Source organism: Panthera leo, chromosome D2 (genome assembly GCF_018350215.1).
Source record: "Panthera leo isolate Ple1 chromosome D2, P.leo_Ple1_pat1.1, whole genome shotgun sequence".
Lineage (NCBI taxonomy): Eukaryota > Metazoa > Chordata > Mammalia > Carnivora > Felidae > Panthera > Panthera leo.
Genome location: NC_056689.1, coordinates 61,812,291 through 61,837,025, shown reverse-complemented (window position 1 = coordinate 61,837,025; position 24,735 = coordinate 61,812,291). Strand labels below are relative to the sequence as shown.

General features: G+C 39.3%; 1 protein-coding gene across 2 annotated transcripts in view; it reads left to right on the top strand.

The window, feature by feature from the left end:
- CFAP43 (cilia and flagella associated protein 43) overlaps window positions 1–24,735 on the top strand; it is a 125,102-nt gene that overhangs the window by 55,989 nt on the left and 44,378 nt on the right. For both annotated transcript variants that reach the window (XM_042908543.1, XM_042908544.1), the window contains exons 13-19: window positions 2,062–2,202; window positions 3,212–3,384; window positions 4,438–4,587; window positions 7,006–7,136; window positions 9,050–9,197; window positions 11,589–11,690; window positions 12,461–12,538. In XM_042908543.1, the coding sequence (XP_042764477.1) occupies window positions 2,062–2,202; window positions 3,212–3,384; window positions 4,438–4,587; window positions 7,006–7,136; window positions 9,050–9,197; window positions 11,589–11,690; window positions 12,461–12,538 (923 nt within the window). The remainder of the gene's footprint in view (window positions 1–2,061; window positions 2,203–3,211; window positions 3,385–4,437; window positions 4,588–7,005; window positions 7,137–9,049; window positions 9,198–11,588; window positions 11,691–12,460; window positions 12,539–24,735) is intronic.

The window sequence follows — 24,735 nt, the reverse complement described above, 5'->3', positions numbered from 1 at the left end:
CTTAGAGCCTGGAGCCTGCTTCAGATTCTGTGTCTCCCTCTCTCTGACCCTCCCCCATTCATGCTCTGTCTCTCTCTGTCTCAAAAATAAATAAACATTAAAAAAATTAAAAAAGAAAAGAAGACAGAGTAGAGGGAAATACCAATTGCTTAATGAGGCCAAATGGATAAGCTAAATATGTAAATTCGAAGACATGGACTGTGGTAGGACCTATGGCTCACCTCGCAGTGGATGCACATCCTGCTTAAATGTTCCATTTTTTAACATATCTGGTTAAAGTGTGGGACGGGAAAAGCAACTTCCATTGCAGTTATGGACAGAGGAAGATGAGGCAATGAAGACAACTGAGGACAGGCCAGTGTAATGAGAGCACTGGGAGTCCCCACTCCAGAAAGAGCTTGAAAGAGGAAGGCTGATGAGGGTGTGGCCTGGCAGAAACTTGAGTGCAGTGAGGGCTGGGATGAAGCCCTTCTGCATGGGCCCATCAGCGGGTAACTGCTGGGAGAGCTACTGCCTTGGAATAGAGGGACAAAGAGGTTAGGGAGGGCGTGGTGGTCAGAAAACGAAGTCCATAAATAGCAACTTCTGTTTTAAGAAGTTTGCAACAGAAAAATAAAATTGGACAACTATGGTGGGGAAGCAGGGCTGCAGCAAGGTCACAATCTGAAGATTGGGTAGTCTTGAGAGCTGAATAGAAGAAACCAATAAAAGACACAAGAAAATAAAACGAGGCCCTGAGAGCACATGGTCTAGTAGGAGATTGGTGACCTGGGCTCAAAATCAGAGATGTAAAGGATTGCATTTTATTGATACAAAAATATCTTCTGAATAAGAACATTGAGGTCAGGGCACCTGGATGGTTTGGTCGGTTAAGCATCCAACTCTTGATTTTGACTCGGGTCATGATCTCACAGTGTGTGGATCCAGCCCCACATTGGGCTCTGTGCTGACAGCGCAGAGCCTACTTGGGATTCCCTCTCTCCCTTTCTCTCTGCCGCTCCCCTACTCGTGCTCTCATGCTCTCTCTCTCTCAAAATAAATACATAACTTTTTTTTTTAAAGAATATTAAGGTCCACTTTGTATCAGATGTCTTTGGTCTTCTTTGTTGTCAGACGAAAGACCACCAGCTGACCACCTGAGGGGAGGGGCTGATCCTGGGGGCCTGAGAAAGTGGACACATACAGAACAGCCCCTGTTCTGTGGAAAGAGGGAGTAGTGACTCTGGAAAGAACTGAAGATGTGTCCCAGGCATGCCACCTTTCAGAGGCCTGATTTCCAGAGAAGCAAACTCATAAAGTCATGGGTATTTCCACCATACCCACAATATCTTGACTACAGATTCAGAGAACACTGGGAGTTTATCCAATACCAAGAGTGGGCAAACAGGCCACAGTGGACAATGAAGGGGCCAGAGCAAGCAGGTGCTGCTGAGTGGGGTGTACATGGCAAACTCCAGAGGCTTCCCTGACAGGGAAGGAAGATCAGCCCAACTGAGCTGGCTTGAATCTATCAACCCAGATATCCAGTCATGAGAATCCCTCATCGTTCATCAAAAATGTCCCCATAACTTCTGTATAGTTTTTAAGTTTATTTATTTATTTTGAGAGAGAGAGAGCATGAGCAGAGGAGGGGCAGAGAGAGAGAGAGGGAGAGAGAGAAAATCTACAACAGGCTCTGAGCACAGATCCCAACATGGGGCTTGATCCCACAAACTCTGAGATCATGACCTGAGCCCAAATCAAGAGTGGGACCCTTACTGACTGAGCCACCCAAGCACCACCCCCCATCACTTACGTTTAAAGATCACTTTAAGTGTACACTCCAAGCTTGCTGTGGATTCTCTCTCTCTGCCTCTCTCTCTGCCCCCCTCCCCGGCTTGTACACACTCTCTCTCCCTCTCTTTCAAAATAAATAAATTTAAAGAAAAATAAAGGTCACTTTAAAAATGCAATAAATAAATTGAAATCTAAAGGTTTACTGAAGGTAATCCTATAATGTGATATCTTACTTGAGATGATAAAAGATTCTTTAAACTTATGATGATTTCTGTTTGCTTTCAGAGGTGGGCAAAGACATTTTACAAATATCCACAGTGTCTCTTTTGGAAACAGACATAGTAGAAGTGATGGTGCTTTCGCCACTTCCGGAAACAGGAAGAAGCAGATTGGAAATATTTACTCTGCCTACAACACTACCACAAGGTAAAGAAAAAGCAAGCAACCCAGATGAGTAGTTGTTTAGCTTGTTTTCTCGCCTTCCTTCCTTCCTTCCTTCTTTCCTTCCTTCCTACTTTCCTTCCTTCCTTCCTTCCTTCCTCCCTTCCCTCCTCCTTCCTTCCTTCCTTCCTTCCTCCCTTCCCTCCTCCTTCCTTCCTTCCTCCCTCCCTCCCTCCCTCCCTTCCTCCTTCCCTTCCTTCCTTCCTTCCTTCCTTTCTTCCTTCCTTTTCTTCCTCCGTCCCTTTCTCCCTCCCCACTCTTTCTTCCTTTCTTTTCTCTAATGATTGCATTTTTTCCCTCTTAACATGTAAAGAAGTAAAATGGCCATCTTTTATACATCTTACAAAGTGAAACTGATGTGCCTGCTAAATGATGTGAAGTGTGGACTTTCCTCAAGTCCTTGTCATTCATATGAATGTATCTTCTTCCCGGAGAAGAAGATCAGGATCAACGGGTGCTTTTGTCAGATCGATATGTCATTTTGTGATACCTCTTGTTCTGTAGCTTTAAATATACATAGTTAAATTCAGATAGCTTACTGTGTAGTAGCTTTCACTGATGAAATTATAAAGAAAGCTTTTTGGATAAAGAAGCCTGATGAAATAGACACTCTTTGTTTTAGATAACAAATATATCTGGGTAGCTATTTTGTAAATACATAATTACAGAGTCTGAGAGAGCTGAAAACCTCAAAGTACTCTTGTGTCTTAATTAAGACTCTCTAGACCATCATGAGTATCTTTTAATATGTCTCTACCTAATTGATTAAATTAACCAAGGCCTTATAAAAGATATTTTACTCTCAGTCACTTAATACTCGAGTAGTTCTAGTGGATCTGTGTTGTTTTAAATCATTTTTTGTCTCCTAATAGCCTCTGCAACATTAATTGGGCATTTGAATTTTTTATTTTGCTTTTCATAGTTATTCATAATGATTAAAAAATAAAATCACTGTATGGTACAAATGACGTCCTTTCTTCCTCACATCTTACAGTTTCTACAAGCTTTGCTGATGAAAGAGGGAGGCTGAGAGATGAACTCATTGCTAAGTTCCTGTATGAGATAGAACACACCCTGTCCTCTGCCGTGTTGGACTATCAGCGTCACCAAGTATATGGCTTCTGTAACCAAGTGCCATACATCTGCAGCTACCGTCTTCCTGAAAAAGTATGCCAAAACTTAAGCGTGCTATTATTTGTCTTAGCGATCATGATTGACACGTTGTGTTAATTACACACGATCCATGCTTTAACATTACAGTTCAGTTAACAAATGGCTTTATTACACTAACATAATTTTCTCGAATCAGATACATTATGAGCATTATTTGTTAATCCATCATAAATACATTTGAGCAACCTCATACTTGTGCCGCACACATCCTACTCATCACATAAACATGCAGGCAACTCTATTGACTTCGTGTGTTTAAAAACAGTGTAGCGTTAGAGCATCTAATGCTCTAGTACATTAGAGCATGTACTCCACAGGTATCGGGGGGCTCCAGGGTCTATGGTTTTCCATGGAACTTTGCACCTAAGCCATAACCAAAATTGCACAAAATAGATAAACTGTTTTTGCCATCCTTGTATCACACTCTTTTCAAACCTCTCTCTATCGTATCACTCCTGGTACACTCACTGGCCCAGATTATCTACCACACTTACTCTCTAAACCCTCCTCTCCCAGGGAAGCCACTGTCAGCGAGGTATGAGACATCACGGAAGTAATATCTGAACTGGCCTTTGAAGAATAGGTCATATTTAGACACGGAGAAATATTGTGTACAATTTTGACATGAGGTGGAGGTTGTTGAGGTAGAGAGGGGACAGGACTGGTGGGAATGGGGTGGACAAGGGCATTGCAGACAAAAGTCACAGTATGTGTAGGGGCTTGGAGGTGGGAGTACATGAGAGAATACTGATTCATTTAATTGTCTTGAGCATGGGTGTGTGTGAAAAGGATCAGTAAAAAAGAAATATTGTCAGTGTAGGCTGGGATCTTTAATTGCAGCTAACGCATCATGACTTTTCTTAGTTGGTTAGAACAAATGTTAATTTACAAACAGATGAAAATGTGGTGCAAGAAAAGTGGTGTATCAGTTCACTCCCATGGACAGCATTTGCAGATTTGAATCTGACCGTATATGCACAACTGCAGACCCTTAGGTACCACTCTCCTGTTCTTTTCTACAATGGAATCATGTTCTTTGATTGGCAGGAACATAGCGGTATTTGCATTCTTAAGCCATACCAAAAGGTGCAAAGCAAGCACTACGGACCTGGCATGGTCTCTCTGTCTCCGCATGGATTGTGGATCACAACAATAGCTAAAGGTGGAATTCTGTGTATCCGAGATGTTCACACTTTGGTAAACAATCTTTTTTTTTCTTTTTTTTAAATCTTGGGGATGTTTATCTTGATCTCATATAAGGAACAAAAGCCCTCAGGGAAGGAATTGAACTTCTTTCTTAGGTCAATTAACTCATAGCTTATTCACCACTGGTTGTAGTACTGGCTTTAACATTTTACTGGTGTTTTTATATGCTGAGGGTTTGAGTCTCCAGGGGAGGAAACACCAACCAGTAGACTGAGACCTGCACAAAATGAGCATGGGACCTGGACACTGTAGATGAGCTGCTGCCCAGCTCTGTCACCACTTAGTTGTGTGTCCAGGAGACTCACTGACCTTCACTGAGCTTCAGATGCTCATCTGTAAAATTAGGGAACCCTTCCATGCCCTCATCCTCTGTGATTCTGATGAGAGCCGGTGAGAGGGTATATGCAAAAATGCTTTGGAAATAGTGAATTGCCATGGAAACCTAGGGATTATTACCCCTATCTCCCTGGCCTGGAGTGACTCTGGGCTGGTTGCTGCTGCCCCCCACCCAACTCTTCAAGTGATCCCGAGAGAGCAGAAGGGAGAGTTCTTCCTCATCCCTTGCAGACCAACCTCAACATTACCAATACTGCTGCCATTTTCTGATTTCCATTGGGAAAGTGAAAATAGTTTCTTCTTCCAAAAACGTGCAGGGTCCTTTTCTAGGTTTTGAGACCACGTTGTCCTGGTTGTCAGTCTACTTCGATGAGGTCAGTGATTCTTACCCAGGGTTCCACCCCACACACCTGAAGCCTTGCAGCTACCTACATATCACACTCCTGCGGGTCCACAGCTAAACCGGGCCCTGGTGTGCACATCCTGCTCTACTCGTTCATCTGTGTAAGAAAGCATATTTAGAATGCCACTGGACAAAAATTATACTATTATTGTACAGGGAAAGTTTTGAATCCTTTAGAGATTATGTTGAAGTGGTCAATTTGCAAACTTTGCTATATTGTCTCTTATTCAAGTGATTTAAAATTTATTTATTAATTTTGAGAGAGAGAGAGAGTACACGTGCAGGGGAGGGGTAGAGAGAGAATCCCAAGTAGCCTCCACACTGTCAGAGCACAGAGCCTGATGCAGGACTCCAATCACAAACCGTGAGATCATGACCTGAGCTGAAATCAAGAGTCACATGCTTAACCAACTGAGCCACCCACATGTCCCTCAGGAGATTTTTAACATGCTATAGTTGATGGTGGCATGACATGGCAAGACATCAAAGTTCTGGGTGATTCTGTGCAAAGCACCTCACACATGAAGTTATTCATGGCAGCACTGTGTGTAAAAGCAACCTAATAACAATCAACAGAGGACTGGATAAATCATGGTGTATAAACGATACATAAGGAAAACGTGAAATATTATGCAGAGTGAGAAAATCTTTACGCCACAATGTGGAAGGAACCTCAAGATCTATGGTCACGAAGGAAAAGCAAGGTGCATGATATAATGTATTATGCTCCAGTTTATGTTAAAAATTATGATTGCATAAAAATTTGCTCATATGTTCTAAAAGACATCTGAAAGGATATTAAAGGTATTAATTACACTGATTGGCTTTGGGAAGTGGTGGTTGGGGAATGGAGACAGAAAGGAGATTTCACAGCATTGTTTTTCAATTTTGAAACCTTTGAATATATTGCCTATTAAACAGTTAAAATTTTCTTTAAAAAAATCATGGTTGAGAACCAGCGTGACACATAAATCCCAGTTTTTATACCACTCAGCATATGTATATTGCCTATTCAAACAGTTAAAATTTTCTTTAAATATATAAAATATAATTATATAAATATATAAAACATATATTCAAACAGTTAAAATTTTCTTTAAAAAAATCATGGTTGAGAACCAGCGTCACACATAAATCCCAGTTTTCAGTCAAGGAGCTTAAACTGTTGCCCTCTGCACCAAATCAGTGCTGTGTTTTGTTTGGGTTCTACTTGAACTGGTTTAGCCTCCTCCATGTGGGGCAGGTCACCCTCCATTCTTCACAGTGCCTCTTACCCTCTCTCAACCACTCAGCACACGTAAATGAAACCTACCTGACTCTTGAAGGCACCTGAATGCCATTTCTGCTTGCTCAAGTCCCCTCCCCTAACTTTGTAGCTTTCAGCAATTTGCTTCTGTGTGTCTGGTTTTCCTGTTGGAAATTGGTGATAACAATCCCTCTCCTTCCATTCCACACAAATGAGAAAAATAAATCAGTATTGGTGAACGGGTTTTGAACCAGGGATTTTCAGTACTATGTATTACTAACAGGCTACTTCCATGCCAAACAAAACGCTGTTAACAAATAGAAACAGATTTACTCATGAGCGAAAGTGCGTGTGATCCCCTTAGAAAAACTACGTGGTGGAATTGCATTTGTAATTTTTGCACTTTGTTCCTAAAACTATTGAGGAAACGTTTGCTCGAAGTCGGAGTCATTCTCACCAGGGGCATGGGATTCAATCAGTGAGAATTTCAATGGATGGAAAAAACATTCTAGTGAATGGGAGAAATGATGGCACCCTTGTTTACCTCAGATGGAGGTATGTACAGTATCCAAAAGCAACTTCATATGGTATAGTGTTGAAAATAAATATTTTGTTATTATTTATGTATAGCAAGGCCACCATCACAGGAGACAACTGCCATTGGAAAGATTATTATACCCACAGATCCCAAGAGGAGGAGGTTTACCAACTCTGTGGTGGGGCCACATGGGGAAGCCCCAGGGTGGGTCAGGAGGCAGAGGGAACAAAGGAAACATGGGCAAGAGCCCTATTTTGGTTTCCATGGGAAGGAGCAGGCCGGTTTGGCTAGTGTGGATAATTTCAGCAGCTTCTGGGGCATGGTGGCTGGCCCTGGTTGTCTGGTACTTGGCCCAGAGGTGATTAGGGCAGGGAAATAGTAGCCCTGAGTTGGAGGTGTGGGTTCTGGATTGGTTTGTTTGCATTTTAAAGGTGGCTCCAGGGTGAGTGGTTTCCTATCTGTAGCAACTGGCTAGTACTGAAGGGGCAAAGCCCCACATGTCAAAGCATCAAAACACAAAAAATAACAAGACATAGTTAGTGCATATGAGATGATCAGTCCTCCCATTCACAACACCCGTTGGAGGAGTACAAGGAATGGGGATAATCCTGAAGAGTAGATAATTTTAAAAACTCCTATTCATCCCTTAAAAACCTGACATAGATATGCATGTGTGTTTACACACATGTAGATATACTTCTCTAGTTAGACTTAGTTTAGACAATATTAATTTGGACTTTGCTTAGATTAAAATTAAAGTTCTAAATAAAATACTACTCAAGCATATAGATGATGACCAGGGGATAGAGAACCTGGAAGTGACAGCCTAGACTTTATATGTTGCCTTGGTTGATCTGTCAATGGATATCACTAGTCAATGTGCAATTTATTTCTACAAAAATAATATCTTACGGTGCCCCCTGTGATTAAAACAGTAGCAAAACATGGCCTTTTCCCAATGACATTGTGAAAATGTTAAATATTTGTAAATGTTAAATACAGGTAAATGGAGATTTTATATCATAACAATTTTGGTAGTCACTTATTTCAAAGACTCGTTTGAACACTGCATCATCAGGCCCAGTCTATGCATGGCATCTGAATAAGATACTAACTTGTAACTCATATGTAAGTCCTAATATACCCTTTACACTAAGTGAACAAACAGCATTTCAGGCAACAGCAAACAAGTGCTGGAGACCTCTTGATAGAAGTAAGGGCATTTCCATTCATGGGTAATCACGTGGACCTCTGACTCAAAGGTGAGTTGGAAACCTTGGTCCAGGACTTACTAACTTTGACCTCAGACACATAATAACACCCTCTAAATTGTCTGCAACATTGTTACTCAAGGTGGGGTCTGCAGCAACTGTAAGTTTGTTAGAAATGCTTATATTTGGTCCTCCCCCCAGACTTTCTGAGTCATACCTCTGAAATGGAATCATCTGTTTTTAACAAACTCTCATCCAGGCAATGCTGATATGCCTAAAGTTTGAGATGCCCTGATATACTGAGTGGAAGTAGTGCTTTCCTCAATGACGGGTGGGGGCTATGAGGACTAAATAGGACAATGTAATTATGTACATGAGGCAGCGCAATGCCTAGTACATTCTAAGGCTCCACCGGAGCAGTGGCTGTTCTGTGCAGTGGCCAAGGTGGGTGGGTGCAGAGGGTATTTAGGGTAAGGGTACATGGACAGTGTGAGGAGAGGTCACCTCAGAGAGATCAAGAAGCTTTGTCATGTCCTGGAGCACATGAAGGTGCTCTCCTCTAAGTAGAGCCCTAATAACTACAGGGCACCGTGAAGAATTGGCCGCCATATTTCTTTGTGTAGAAATGATGCGGTATCTGGAAATAATGCTGCTGAATGTAACTTTTTAAAACTGATTTTGTAGCCAGTTTCTTTTCTTTTTTTTTATTATTATTATAGGCGGTTTGGAGGAAACATAGCCAGTGAAATTCTTGAATATTGCCAGAAACTTTTAATTTCCCTGAGCAACACCATGGATGAGGAGAATGATTATTTAAGTATATTAAAAAGAGAGTCCTTGAATTTCAGATCAACATCTGAACACACAGTTGAGTTCCAATACAGTGTTTGTCCTTCTTTCCTCCCTCCCTCCCTCCTTCCTTTCCTCTCTCTCTCCCTCTTTCTCCCCTTCCTTCTGTGCCTTCTACCCACCCAGTCTCTTCCTTTCTAAATCAGATACCAGTTTTCAGTTTGTGGTTTTCCTTCAGCAGATATTTAATAATATTTCCCTTTATCCAGGTACCCCATGATTTTCAGAAAGACCATTAGCTACATCTGAGACATAATATTCAGCATTTCTCAAAGCAATATTCTCAAAGCAAATATTACATCTCAGATTTTATTTAAACCATAATACAAGATCTGGGCTTTCCTGTGAAACAAATCTTACCCCTAATTCTGGTGCTTGATCAAACCAGTCTCTCTTTACTTTTATGTTACATACTTTATTCTGGAAGTGTCTAGCCAGAGAACAACATTCTTCCATTCAATCACTTAAATATTTATGGAGTGCCTACAAAGTGCCAGGCTGTGGGGGATATAAGTATGAACAAGACAGTAACATTTTCTGTATTCATGGAGTTAACATTCTAATTAAGAGTTGGGTGTGAGCAGGGAGAGATAAGTACTCAAATAAGAAAATATTAGATAGTAACAAGACCTATTTAGTGAATAAAAATGCTAGTATTTGGCTGGAGTAACCTCTCTAAGGAGCAGACATGTAAGCTGAGATCTGAATTAAAAGAGGGTACAAAGGTGGGGGTCAGGAGGGCAAGAATAGGGCAGAAGGGGAAAGACCTCAGCATGTTTGAGGCCCTAAAAAAAGGTTTGTGCAATTGAAGTGAACAAGGGAGAGAGTGGAAGGAGATGAGATTGTAGAAGTAAAAAAAGACCAGATAACGTAGGGCTTTGTAAGCCAGGTGGAATTTGGATTTTATGTTACATGTAATGAGAACCTATTAAAGAGTTGTGAGCAGAGGATTTACAAGATCTTATTTACATTTTTAAAAAATGATTACTTGCCACTATGTGGAGAATGGTTCCTGTACAGGACAAGAATGGAAACAGGGAGATTTATTAGGCTATGGTAAAGGTCCAGGTAACAATGGAGGAGGAGGAATGTTATGGAGAGGAAGTGATAGATTCCAGTTACATTTTGGGGGTAAAGTTGACAGAACTCACTGAGAGATTGGACATAGAGGGGCAGGAAGAGAAAGGACTCTAGGATGACTCCTAGGTTTTTTACTTAAACAACTTTGTAGAATATGGTACCATTCACAGTGATGAGGAAGTTGGAGAGGAGAGCTGCTGTGGGGAGAAAGAAGGTATTCCAAAATCGGTTACCCATGACGAGCTTGAGAATTCAAGCCTGCTGGGCATTCAAGAGGAGATACTAGATAGACTGTTGGATAGATGAACTTTGAGTTCTGGGGAGAGGTCAGGATTGAAGATGTTGATTTGAGAGTCAAGGGCAAATGCAAAGAGTTTAAAGCCATAAAAATAGGTAAGGTTACTGTGGAAGGGGGGATGGTGAGCAACAGAAGGAGACCAGGATAGAGCAACTTCTACAGATCCAGGAGAAGAGTTCAGGGTTGCAAAGAAGTGGCAGCCAGTGAGGTTCTATCTAGTAGGGCCAGGAGAGTGTAACATGGCAAAATCTTTCTAGAGACTCTATTGCAAAAGGGAGCATAGAAAGGGGGTGGTACCTAAAGAGGAATGTGGTAGTCCATGGATAATAGCTTTCCTAGGACAAGATATATTAAAGTGTGTTTGGGAAAGACTTGTTGGGAAAGATTTAGTAAAAAGGAGAAATGGATCGTGCAGAAGGGCAATGGAATTTTTTTTTTAATTTAATGTTTATTTATTTTTGAGAGAGAGAGAGAGAGAGAGAGGGAGAGACAGAGTGCAAGTGGGGGAGGAGCAGAGAGAGACACAGAATCTGAAGCAGTCTCCAGGCTCTGAGCTGTCAGCACAGAGTCCAATATAGAGCTTGAACCCATAGGCCATGAGATCATGACCTGAGTCGAAGTCAGACGCTTAACCAACTGAGCCACCCAGGCGCCCCTCAGTGGGATTTTTTTTTAAGTGTAAAGATCTCTTAAGTGTAAAGAAGGAGGAAAAGAATGAGATCCTAAGTACAAATGGCTGGGCAGGGCGTGATAGGCAGAGCATGTGATCCACAATTATAGGAAGGAGGCAAAGAGGGATGTCGTGAATGTGTGACTTGTCTGATCATTTCTGCTTTCTCAGTGAAAAGTGTGGCTATTGTAAGGACAGATTGGTAGGAATTAAATTAATAAAACATTACATCTCAGGCAGGAAAATTTTTTGGTATTCCTTAAAAAAAATGCAATAAGTGCAGAGGGATCCAAAGCAATTATATGAAGTAGGGTGGGAGAAGAAGAATTTTAATTTTAAGAAATATCTGTCTTCTTCTAAGATAAATGAAGATACGAAGTTAAGCATTGATTCATCACAAGAGGAATTAACCCAAGTTGATAATTCAAAGGAAATTCCTTGGATACAACAAAAAAGCCAAGAGGTATTTATAAAACATGGAAGAGGTTTGAAATAATGTGCCAAATAGACTAGCTTCCTATGAAAACCCGCTGGAAAGTTAGGAAGTAGATATTAGTAGATACTAGTAGATAGTAGTAGATGCTTAGTAGGTACTACCAGGCAGAGCATTGCACCATACAAGTGTAACTTTCCTGAAAGCAAACACCCTAAACTAGCCCAATCTTTTAGATTAGGTTATTTTGAGCTTTAAGAAGTGTTCTTAAAGCAATGTGGAACAGAATCAAAATGTCTAGGGAAGCCAAACTGAAGAATAATCAGATACCTCATGTTGGAGTGAATGTTGAGGGACACTGCAAAGTTCATTTAAAGAAAAAGGGTGGTCCAGAAACAGGAGAAAGGACTTGGTAGCTTCAGATGTGCAGGAAGGTGACAAAGGTAGTAGCTTGTGCCTGGATTTAGCTTATTAGTCCCATTCAAGTTCCCCATAAAATAGCAGACTGGTTTCCTTTGTCAACTATTCTCTATTTAATTTTTTTACTACTTATTCTTTCCGATGGCCTGATAAATGACATCAGTTGCAAGTTACTTCGATGGCCACTTACGTAGTAGCAGTTGACTTAAGCAAGGCATTGCAGTGGTGTTATTTCATGTACACGTTGTATCATTAGTCTTTATTTTTTGTTTATTTCTAGAGAAGTGCTATCTATGTATCTATGTACCTATGTATGTACCATGATATGTATAACTATCGTTTCTCTTGCCTATCTAAGAGATATACTTGTTCCATTTCAGGCCATCAGAAAGGAGGTTAAACTGTTTTCCAAGAAAAGGAAAGAGATAAAAACAGGAATCAAAGCACTTGCTAAAACCGTAAGTGTTGTGATTTCATATACTAATACATCGGCCCTCTGTCTAAAATTACTTTCTACTCTTTCATCCAACACAGCATGAGGAGCTCTACCCATTTTTTCCTCTGCCAGTAAGCTCAGTTTTCTGAGATGCTTTTAACATGGTGGGATTTTTACCATACAACACTAAATATAAACAGTGGTTTTCTTCCCCGTCTTCCTGAAACACTGGATCTTATTTGTTTTTTTTTAATACTTATTTTTATCAAACTTATTTGTTTATACTTTTAAAAATTAAATAATGAGTTATATAACTAAAAATAATGTCTTTAAAGCAACACCTGCCCTAGTTGTCTTCACTAGGATTCCTGTATTCCCGAGGTACATGTTTTCAATTCTTTCAGCTTTTTTGTTTGGATATTTACCTCTCTCTTTCTAAATAGTCTTTTTAATACTGCTATTTATTGATATTTCTATTTTGACATTAATGGTGGGCTTCCTGGCACAGAAGAAGAGTATTTACGTTCTTTTACATCCCTTATCAGTACAACATAAACATAAATCCATACTCCGTACACACACTATTATAGCTACGTAAAAGTTCTTCAGAGCTGAGCCACGTGGTATGTTATGATTACATTTCCATTTTATAATTACATTTTTACTGGAATTCACAATTGCTTTTGTTTTAGTATAAGCCTTTCTATATACCTATTACCTATTCAGACTCTCTCAAAATGCTAAAAACTCTTCCCAATACAAATACCTGAGGTAATCAAGCTGTCATGCTTTGGTTTGTTTGTTTGTTTGTTTGTTTGTTTGTTTGTTTTTTTATGACCTGCCTTTCCATCTTCCAGCTCCAATATAAGCACCTTGCTCCCTACACCAGGCAAATGGTCTAGGGAACATGTGTCCTAGGGACTCATCTTGTCCATTCTCCTGGGAAATCCTCTCACCTGCCTCCTGAGTTGGAGCCCCTCTTTCCAGAGCCCCCTTTCTTGATGTACATCTTCCAATTCCTAAGCAGGACTACTGTGTTGTCCCATGCTTGAAGACATCATTTATCAGATAGCTGTGCTTCTGGCATGCCATTTAAATGTTATACTGTATGAATGGTGCCCCCCCACCCCCCCAGAGTTGTAAGAGCTTTAGCTCCGTTCTTGGGAAAGGGCATGTGAGAGAGATATCTTTTAAGACTTGGTTTTTCTTAAAATGTCTTTATCCTACTGTCAGTGCTCATTTGATAGCTTGTGTAGGGGTTTATTGATTTCCCCTCAGAATTTTAAAGGCTTGCTCATCATCTTCTAGCTTTCAGTGTTTGCTTTAGAGAGTCCAATACCTTTCTGATTCCCAGTTCTTTGTCTCTGCAAACTTACAGGATCCTTTCTTTATCCCGGCTGTTAGGAAATTTCACAATTATGCTTCTTGATAGATTTGATGGATATTCTTGGTTTGAGGATGCAAATAGACTCTCTGCCCTTTTCCATCCTGTTCTCAGCCGCAAGAAGCTGGCCTTTGTGGACTGCATCAATGTACTACCTTGCCCCTGGCCTCTGGTTAGGTGTAACCAGTGAGTGGCATCAGCAGGAGATCAGAGGGCAGAGCCTTTATTCCTCCAGTGGCCTCTTTGTGGTATCATGAGTTGGCAGTGACAGCTAGGCCTTTCCCAAAGCCTCCGATCTTTCCAAGTTCCAGTAACTACTCCACCCCCCTTGCCCTTCTCACATAGGAAGTAGGAACGGTGATAGCTTTCTGTGGTTGCCAGTGGGAAATGCTTTATCATGCCTAGCTGCTCTCCTTTACCCTGACAATACTTTTGTAAAAGTCCCTCTCCCCAGTTATCCCAAGCGACTGTGTCATCTATTTTGTACCCAGTTTGTTTGCTCTGTCTTTTCCACATGTTAGGCATTGGTGAGCACTTTCAATAAAAAAAATTTAAAAAAAAATTTGATTTTCAGTTCTGGGAAATGTCCTCAAATTTTTCTTCGGGAATTTCCTCCCCTTTGTTTTATTTTCCTGGTTACTAACTAGGTTGAGCATCTTTTCCTAACTCTTTAAGACTTTGTATTCCCTCTTCTAGGAATTCCCTGTTTGTATCCTTTGCTTATTTTTCTATTGGGTTGTTGGTCTTTGTCTTTTGGATTGTAGGAGTTCTTTATTTTTATTTTAATTTACGTTTATTTGTGCTAATTAGGGCTAGTTAAGCTGTGATCATAACTAAACTCCAAAAATATAGTGGCGCAGAGATTAGAAGTTTATTCCAGGTCATTGGCGGCTCAGTTCCATGCAGTTGTTCAGAGATGCACGCGGCAGAGATTCAGCTGTCTTCAATACGAGGCATCTAAGGTCGCCCTGCTGGATCTCACCACAGTCAGCTGGGAGGGGAAAGCGCATGGAGAGGGGCAAGGGGAAAATCGAGAGGTGGCTCTTATTACCAGGTTGAACCACATGAGATCACAGTTTTACACAGGTCAACCTAATATGCTATGTATATTTTTTGTCTTGTGTCATAACTTTTATAATGTGCCTTTTGAAATGCAGAATTTAAAAATTATGATCCAAATTTATTGATTTTTTTTTAGAGCTTTTGTTTAGTGTGTCTGATCTTAAAAGGTCTTCCAAAGTCCCACGTACTTTTTTGTAATACTCCTTTATTTAATCTGTAATTTACTTCATGAATGGTATGAGGTATGGATCTAAACTTATTTTTTCAAATAAACAGCCCATTTTGCCAGTGTTTTTTATTGAATATACCACCTTTTCTCCACTGATTTGTGGAGCCTCCTCTATCAATCCCTGGGTTCCCGCATATACAGTGTTGTTTCTGGACTTTATTCTGAAATTGAGTATTGATAATTTTCAAAGCCAATTCCAAACTATTTTGATAGCTAGCTTTATAAAATATTTTTATACTTTGAAAGTAATTCTCCCTTTATTCTTTTTTTTAATGTTTATTTATTTAGTTTGAGAGAGAGCACACACACGTGTGAGTGGGGGAGGGGCAGAGAGAATCCTTTTTAATTTTTTAAAATATTTATTTTATTTTATTGAGGTGGGGAGAGAATGGCAGAGAGAGAGGGAGAGAGAATCCTAAGCAGGCTCCATGCTGTCAATGTGGAGCCTAACATGGGGCTTGATCCCACGGCAAGAGATCATGATCTGAGCCCAAATCAAGAGTCGGATGCTTAACCGACTGAGTCAACCAGGCACCCCTCTCCTTTTACACTTTTAAAAAAGAAAAATGTTGGCCTTTTTATGCACTTATTTTTCTATTTGAATTTTAAAATTGGCTTCTCAAACTCCAAGTTTTTCATTGGCTTGAAAAACTCTGATCTGACTTTGAGACTATATTGCTTATGTTTTACTTGGGTGAGGGTTTATTTGCTCTCTGAAAGTTTATAGAAATACATAATTTATAAAAAATGTTTATTAAAAAAAATTTTTAATGTTTACTTTAGAGGTAAAGACAGAGTGCAGGTGGGGGAGGGGCAGAGAGAGAGGGAGAAACAGAATCTGAAACAGGCTTCAGGCCCTGAGCTGTCAGCACAGAGCCTGATGTGGGGCTCTAAGTCCGGAACGGCAAGATCATGACCTGAGCTTAAGTCGGATGCTCAACCAACTGAGCCACCTGGATGCCCCATAATTTACAAAAATTTATAATATAAATTTTATATGTAATATGTACTATATAAGTATACTATTTATATGTAAATAATATATATCTGTATTCAGTTAAGAATTCTTCAGTGAAGTTTTTTGTTTTGTTTGTTTTGTTTTTAATTTTAGTTAACATACAGTGCAATATTGGTTTCAGGAGTAGAATTCAGTGATTCATCACTTACATACAATACCTAGTGCTCATCACAAATACCTTCCTTAGTATCCATCATCCATCTAGCCCATCTCCCACTGACCTCCCTCCATCAACCCATAGTTTATTCTCTATCATTAAGAGTGTCTTGTGGTTGTTTCCCTCTCTTCTCTTTTTTCTCCCCTTCTCCATATGTTCATCTGTTTTGTTTCTTTCTTCCCCCCCACCCAGGAATGTGACCTTTATTTATTTTTTTAATAATTTTATTTATTTGTTTGTTTCTTTGTTTATTTACATCCAAGTTAGCATATAGTGCAATAATGATTTCAAAAGTAGATTCCAGTGATTCATCCCCTTTGTGCTCACACCCAGTGCTCACCCCTATCTGTATCACACCCAGTGTTCATCCCAACAAGTGTCTTCCTTAATGCCCCTTACCCATTTAGCCCATCCCCCCACCTACAACCCCTCCAGCAGCCCTCAGTTTATTCTTTGTATTTAAGAGTCTCTTATGTTTTGCTCCCCCTCCTTGTTTTTATATTATTTTTACTTCCCTTCCCTTATGTTCACCTGTTTTGTATCTTAAAGTCCTCATATGAGTGAAGTCATATGATATTTTTCTTTCTCTGACTAATTTAACTTAACATAATATACTCTAGTTCCATCCACATAGTTACAAATGGCAAGATTTCATTCTTTTGATTGCCAAGTAATACTCCATTGTATGTATGTATGTATATGTATATATATACACCACATCTTATTTGTCCATTCATCCATTGATGGACATTTGGGTTCTTTCCATACTTTGGCTATTATCAATAGTGCTGCTGTAAACACTGGTTTATAAAACAAACATTGCTATAAACACACCTGTATCCTTTGGATAAATACCCAGTTGCTGGGTCATAGGGTAGTTCTATTTTTAATTTTTGAGGAACCTCCATACTGTTTTCCAGAGTGGCTGCACCAGCTTGCTTTCCTACCAGCAGTGCAAAAGAGATCCTCTTTCTCTGTATCCTCACCAACATCTGTTGTTGCCTGAGTTGTTAATTTTATCCATTCTGACTGGTATGAGGTGGTATCTCATTGTAGCTTTAATTTTTATTTCCCTTATGATGAGTGATGTTGAGCATTTTTTCATGTGCAGTTGGCCATCTGGATGTCTTCTTTGGAGAAGTGTCAATTCATGTCTTATGCCCATTTCTTCACTGGATTATTTGTTTTTTGGGTGTTGAGTTTGAGAAGTTTGTTATAGATTTTGGACACTAACCCTTTATCTGACATGTCATTTGCAAATATCTTCTCCCATTCTGTTGGTTGCCTTTTAGTTTTGCTGATTGTTTCCTTCGCTGTGCAGAAGCTTTTTATTTTAATGAGGTCCCAATAGTTCATTTTTGCTTTTGTTTCCCTTGCCTCCAGAGACATGTTGAGTAAGAAGTTGCTGTGGCCAAGATCAAAGAGGTTTTTGCCTGCTTTCTCCTTGAGGATTTTGATGGCTTCCTGTCTTACATTGAGGTCTTTCATCCATTTTGAGTTTATTTTTGTGTATCGTGTAAGAAAGTGGTCCAGGCTCATTCTTCTGCATGTCGTTGTCCAGTTTCCCCAGCACCACTTGCTGAAGAGACTCTTTATTCCATTGGATATTCTTTCCTTCTTTGTCAAAGATTAGTTGGTCATATGTTTGTGGGCCTATTTCTTGGTTCTCTATTCTGTTCCATTGATCTATGGCCTGTTTTTGTGCCAATACCATACTGTCTTGATGATTACAGCTTTGTAATACAGCTCAATGTCCATGATTGTGATGCCTCCACCTTTGGTTTTCAGGATTGCATTGACTATTTTGGGTCTTTTTCTGGTTCCATACACATTTTAGGGTTGCTTGTTCTAGCTCTGTGAAGAATGCTGGTGTTATTTTGATAGGGATTGCATTGAATATGTAGATTGCTTTGGGTAGTATTGACCTCTTAACAATATTTGTTCTTCCTATCCAGGAGCATGGAATATTTTTCCATTTTTTGTGTCTTCTTCAATTTCTTTCATAAGCTTTCTATAGTTTTCAGTGTATATAGATTTTTCACCTCTTTTGGTTAGGTTTATTCCTAGGTATTTATGGGTTTGGGTGCAATTGTAAATGGTGTCGATTCCTTGATTTCTCTTTCTGTTGCTTCATTATTGGTGTATAGGAATGCAACCAATTTCTGTGCATTGATTTTATATACTGAGACTTTGCTGAAATCATAGATCAGTTCTAGCAGTTTTTTGGTGGACTCTTGTTTCCCATATAGAGTATCATGTTGTCTGCAAAGAGTGAAAGTTTGACTTCTTCCTTGCCGATTTGGATGCCTTTTATTTCTTTGTGTTGTCTTATTGCTGAGGCTAGGATTTCCAATAGCATGGTGAATAACAGTGGTGAGAGTGGACATACCTGTCGTGTTTCTGACCTTAGGGGGAAAGCTCTCAGTTTTTCCCCATTGAGGATGATATTAGCGTTGGATCGTTCATAATATGGCTTTTATGATCTTGAGGTATGCTCCTTCTGTCCCTACTTTCTTGAGGGCTTTTGTCAAGAAAGGATGCTGTATTTTGTCAAATGCTTTCTCTGCATCTATTGAGAGGATCGTATGGTTCTTGTCCTTTTTTTATTGATGTGATGTAGCACATTGATTGTTTTACAGATATTGAACCAGCCCTGTATCCCAGGTATAAATCCCGCTTGGTCATGGTGAATAATTTTTTTAATGTATTGTTGGATCCGGTTGGCTAATATCTTGTTGAGGATTTTTGCATGCATGTTCATCAGGGAAATTGGTCTGTAGTTCTCCTTTTTAGTAGTGTCTTTGTCTGGTTTTGGAGTCAAGGTCATGTTAGCTTTATAGAATGAGTTTGGGAGTTTTCCTTCCTTTTCTGTTTTTTTGGAACAGCTTCAAAAAATAGTATTCTTTTACTATTTACTAATTTATACTATTGACTATAGAAGACTAATAGTCTTCTTAAATGTTTGGTAGAATTCCTCTGGAAAGCCATCCAGCCCTGTACTCTTGTGTTTTGGGAGGTTTTTGATTACTAATTTGATTTCTTTACTGGTTATGGGTCTGTTCAAATTTTCTATTTCTTCCTGTTTCAGTTTTGGTAGTTTATATGTTTCTAGGAATTTGTCCATTTCTTCCAGATTGTCCAATTTATTGGCATATAATTGCTCATAATATTCTCTTATTATTGTTTTTATTTCTGCAGTGTTGGTTGTGATCTCTCCTCTTTCATTCTTGATTTTATTTATTTGGGTCCTTTCCTTTTTCTTTTTGATCAGACTGGCTAGGGGTTTATCAATTTTTTTAATTATTTCAAAGAACTAGCTCCTGGTTTCATTGATATGTTCTACTTGTTTTTTTTATTTCGATAGCATTCATTTCTGCTCTAATCTTTATTACTTCCCATCTTCTGCTGATTTGGGGTTTTATTTGCTGTTCTTTTTCCAGTTCTTTAAGGTGTAAGGTTAGGTTGTGTATCTGAGATATTTCTTCCTTCTTTAGGAAGGCCTGGATTGCTATATACTTCCCTTGTATGACTGCCTTTGCTGCATTCTGGAGGTTTTAGACTGTGGCGGTATTATTTTCATTGGCTTCCATGTACTTTTTAATTTCCTCTTTAACTTCTTGGTTAGCCCATTGATTCCTTAGTATGTTCTTTAGTCTCCAAGTTTTTGTTGTCTTTCCATTTTTTTTCTTGTGGTTGATTTTGTTTCATAGCATTGTGGTCTGAAAATATGCATGGTATGATCTCAATATTTTTGTACCTGTTGAGGGCTGATTTGTGTCCCAGTGGTCTATTTTGGAGAATGTTCCGTTTGCACTCGAGAAGATATGTGTATTCTGCTGCTTTAAGATGAAGTGTTCTGAATATATATGTTAAGTGCATCTGGTCCAGTGTGTCCTTCAAAGCCATTGTTTCCTTCTTGAGTTTCTATTTAGATATCTGTCCATTGCTGTGAGTGGGGTGTTGAAGTCCCCTACTATTATGGTATTATTATCAATGAATTTCTGTATGTTTGTGATTAACGGATTTATATATTTGGGTGTTTTCACATTTGGAGCATAAATGTTTACAATTGTTAGATCTTCTTGATGGATAGACCCCTTAATTATGATATAATGCCCTTCTTCATCTCTTGTTACAGTCTTTATTTTAAAATCTAGATTGTCTTATATAATTATGGCTACTCTGGCTTTCTTTTGGTGAACATTAGTATGATAGATGTTTCTCCATCCCCTTACTTTCAATCTAAAGGTGTCTTTAGGTCTAAAATGGTTCTCTTGTAAACAGCATATAGATGGATCTTATTTTCTTATCCATTCTATTACCCTGTGTCTTTTGATTGGAGTGTTTGGTCATTGACATTTAGAGTGAGTACTGGAAGATATGAATTTATTGCCATTGTTTTGCCTGTAGTGTTGGAGTTTCTGGTGGTGCTCTCTGGTCTTTGTTGTTTTGGGTCTGTTTTGTTTTGTTTCATCTTTTCTCCCCTCAGAGAGTCCTCCTTAAAATTTCTTGCAGGGCTGGTTTAGTCACAAACTCCCTTAGTTTTTGTTTGGGAAACTGTTTGTCTGTCTTTCTATTTTGAATGACAACCTTGCTGGATAGAGAATTCTTGGCTGCATATTTTTCTGATTCAGCACATTGAATATATCCTGCCACTCCTTTCTGGCCTGCCAAGTTTCTGTGGATAGGTCTGCTGTGAACCTGATCTGTCTTCCCTTGTAGGTTAAGGACCTCTTTTCCCTTGCTGCTTTCATAATTCTTTCCTTACCTGAGTATTTTGTGAATTTGACTATGATATGCCTTGTTGATGATTGGTTTTTGTTGAATTTAGTGGGAGTTCTCTGTGCTTCCTGGACTTTGATTTCTGTGTCTTTCCCCAGGTTAGGAAAGTTTTCTGCTATGATTTGCTCACATAACCTTTCTACCCCAATGTCTCTCTCTTCATCTTCTGGGACCCCTATGATTCAGAGGTTATTCCTTTTTAATGAGTCACTGAGTTCTCTAATTCTTTTATCATGCTCTTTTGCCTTAGTTTCCCTCTTTTTTTCTGCTTTATCATTCTCCGTAAGTTTGGCCTCTATATCGCTGATTCATTGGTCTGCTTATCCATCGTTGCCGCTGGGGCATCCATTCAAGATTGCATCTCAGTTATAGCATTTTTAATTTCATCCTGACTAGATTTTCCTTTTTTTAATCTCCACAGAAAGGGATTCTACGCTTTTTTCAACCCCAGCTAGTATTCTTATTATCATGATTCTAAATTCTGGCTCAGACATCTTGCTTGTATCTGTGTTGGTTAAGTCCCTGGTTGTCATTTCTTCCTGTTCTTTCTTTTGTGGTGAATTCCTTTGTTTAATCATTTTGAAGGAATAATTAATAAAAACAAATTAATTAATTAAAAATTAAAAATTAAAAACAACACTAAAATGTCAAAGGACATTTAGGTGTGTTTTGGTCTGGTTGTTGAAAGAAGCTTGATAGAATGGAGGAAAAAGGGAAAGAAAAGAAAAAAAAAGGAAAACATTTGAAAATTAAAGAAGTGAATACAATAGAGTAAAATGAAATGATGAAAATAAAATAGAATTTTAAAAATTTACAAAAAAGTAAAAAAATATAGAATAAAATTAAAGAAAAATCTTTTTTATAAGAATGGAAAATAAAAATAAATTTCCTTCTGTATTCAAGAATATGAAAAGAAAAAGAAAAAAATTGAATAGATGGGCCAGAGAACAGAATGAAATACAATTGAAGTGATAACCAGTTTCCCCTAGAAGTCAAGCTGTGAAGCACTTTATAGTCTGTAAACTAAGCAGGCGGAGAAACTTGCGGTGTTCCTCGAGAGCACAGTTGGCCCAGTCGTCTGGGGCTTGGTGTAATGGCTCCGTTCTCCACTAGATGGCACTGCTTAGTTTACTTGGGTGCATCGTTGTGGCGTATGTACCCATGTATGTGCATGTGTGGGAGGGGTGAAAATGGTGTCACCCAGCTACCCAGTCTCTAGTATTAGGACTCTGTGCTCTCACCAAGGGGCAGTCAAGCACCCCACCTTTGCCTCCAGCTTCTGTCCCCTCCCGACTTCTACAAAGTCCATAACTAAGCTGTCAGCCTGCCAGGTGATACCTCCCTCATGAGTTTTATCTCAGATGGGGGTGTGTTTCCAAACCCCTCACTACTGAGGGCCCTGCAGCTTTGACCCGCTGAGACCCTCTGGAGGAGGTTCTCACCCAGCAATGGTACGTTTGTGTGACTGTGCTGCTGCAGATGCCCAGAGACTGCAGCCGGGTGCCAGCCCGCCACAGAAAAAGTTTATGCAATCATGTAGCAGCAGCATTTCAGGGATTATGGTAAATCACAACACACATCCAGCGCTAGGCTTCACCCTTAACGTCCTTGTTCCAACACCAGCTAATGTAGCTGTTCTCTGGGGTCCACTGGGACCTTTGCCTGTGGGGAGGCCGTACAGCCTTTACCAATGTCCTCCCAGCAGGGAACCGCCTCTCCCCATGTGACCCAAGGACCCTCGGACCTCACCGTCTGCTCCTGGGGATTCACCCTTCCCACCAGAGCTCCACCACATATCAAGCTGTAGAGTTTCAGACTCTGCACTCCCCTGTTTATAGAGTCTTGTTGATATTTAAACCCTCTCCTTTCTTTCCCCTTTCTCCTTTCTCCCTTTCTACCTTTTTCGTTCAGTCTCTTGTGGGTGTTTCCACTCTCTTTCTCTCCAGCTGCTTTCTGGGGGAGTGCTTTGCCTATACTCTCCCCACCTGTCTCTGTCCTCTCTCCAGAAGCAAAAATATCTCCCTACCCTCTGGCCTTCTTCATCTCTTGTTGCAGTCTTTGTTTTAAAATCCAGTTTGTTCATGGGGCGCCTGGGTGGCTCAGTCAGTTGAGGGTCCGACTTCGGCTCAGGTCATTATCTTGCAGTTCGTGGATTCAAGCCTCACGTCAGGCTCTGTGCTAATAGCTGGGAGCCTGGAGTCTGCTTTGGATTCTGTGTCTCCCTCTCCCTCTCTGCCTCTCGCCTGTTCATGCTGTTTCTCTCTCAAAAATAAATAAACATTAAAAGAAATATTTTTTAATCTAGTTTGTTCAGTGAAGTTATAGTATAAAAATGACTTTGTATAATCTTCTCATTACATTCATTTTAGATATTTTATAGGTTTTTTAAAACTTTTGTGAATGGAATATTTTTCTATTACAATTTCTAATTTGTTACTACTAGTATATATGAATGTTACTGATTTTATCTTTTATATCTGATCATGTTGCTGAATTCTCTTTTTAGTTACCCTTTTTGTCGGTTGATTCTCTTGGACTGTCTAGGTAAATGATCATATCTAATGAAAATTATGTCTCATCAATTTTTATACTTCATTACTTTTTTTTATTATTATAATGTTTATTTATTTTTGAGAGAGAGAGAGAGAGCACACGTGCACGAGCGAGTGGGGGAGGGGCAGAGAGAGGGAGACACAGAATCCGAAGCAAGGCTCCAGGCTCTGAGCTGTTAGCACAGAGCCTAATGCAGGGCTGGAACCCATGAGTGTGAGATCATGATCTGGGTCGAAGTCAGACGCTCAACCGACTGAGCCACCCAGGCACCCCATTTCATTTCTTTTTCTTGTCTTATGTCAAGGGCTTCTAATATAATAGTGGTCATAGGAGTAGACATGCTTGTCTTCTTCCTGACCTCAACAGGAAAGGTTCTAACTTTTCAGTATGATACTTGTCTCAGCGTCTGTTAGATATCCTTTTTCACAAGTTAAAGAAATTCCTTTCTATCCCTTGTTACCTAAGAGTTTTTGTGAATTTTATTGTGAAGTTTATCAAACACTTGTGTTCCTCTGATAGACATTGGTAGTTCCTCTGATAGAGTTTAAGTAGTACACCAGATTCCATTTGCAATATTTCATTTAGGATTTTTGTATCTTTATCCATAAATAATATTGTTTTCTTATACTTTCTTTGTCTAATTATTGTATCAGGGTTATACTAGCCTGATAAAGTGATTTGAGTAGTTTTCTACTTTTTTTTCCATGCTCTGGAACAGTTTGTATAAAGTGGGATTCTCCTTTAAGTTTTGATTAGAAGAGAAACAAAAAATTCACACACATATAAAACCATCTGGGCCTGATTTGTTATGAGAGTTGATTCTTTTCTTTGTTTCAAGTTTTTCTACAGTCATTAGTCCTATCAGGTTTTCTATTTCAAGTATAGATTTGATAAATTATAGTTTCTTAGAAAATTGTTCATCCCATCTAGATTTTAAAATATATAAGATATATTTATAGAATAGTCTAATTTCAAGTCTTTTCTGATTTTTCAGTTATAGGTCTCTCTTTATTCCTAATTGTATATTTATGCCT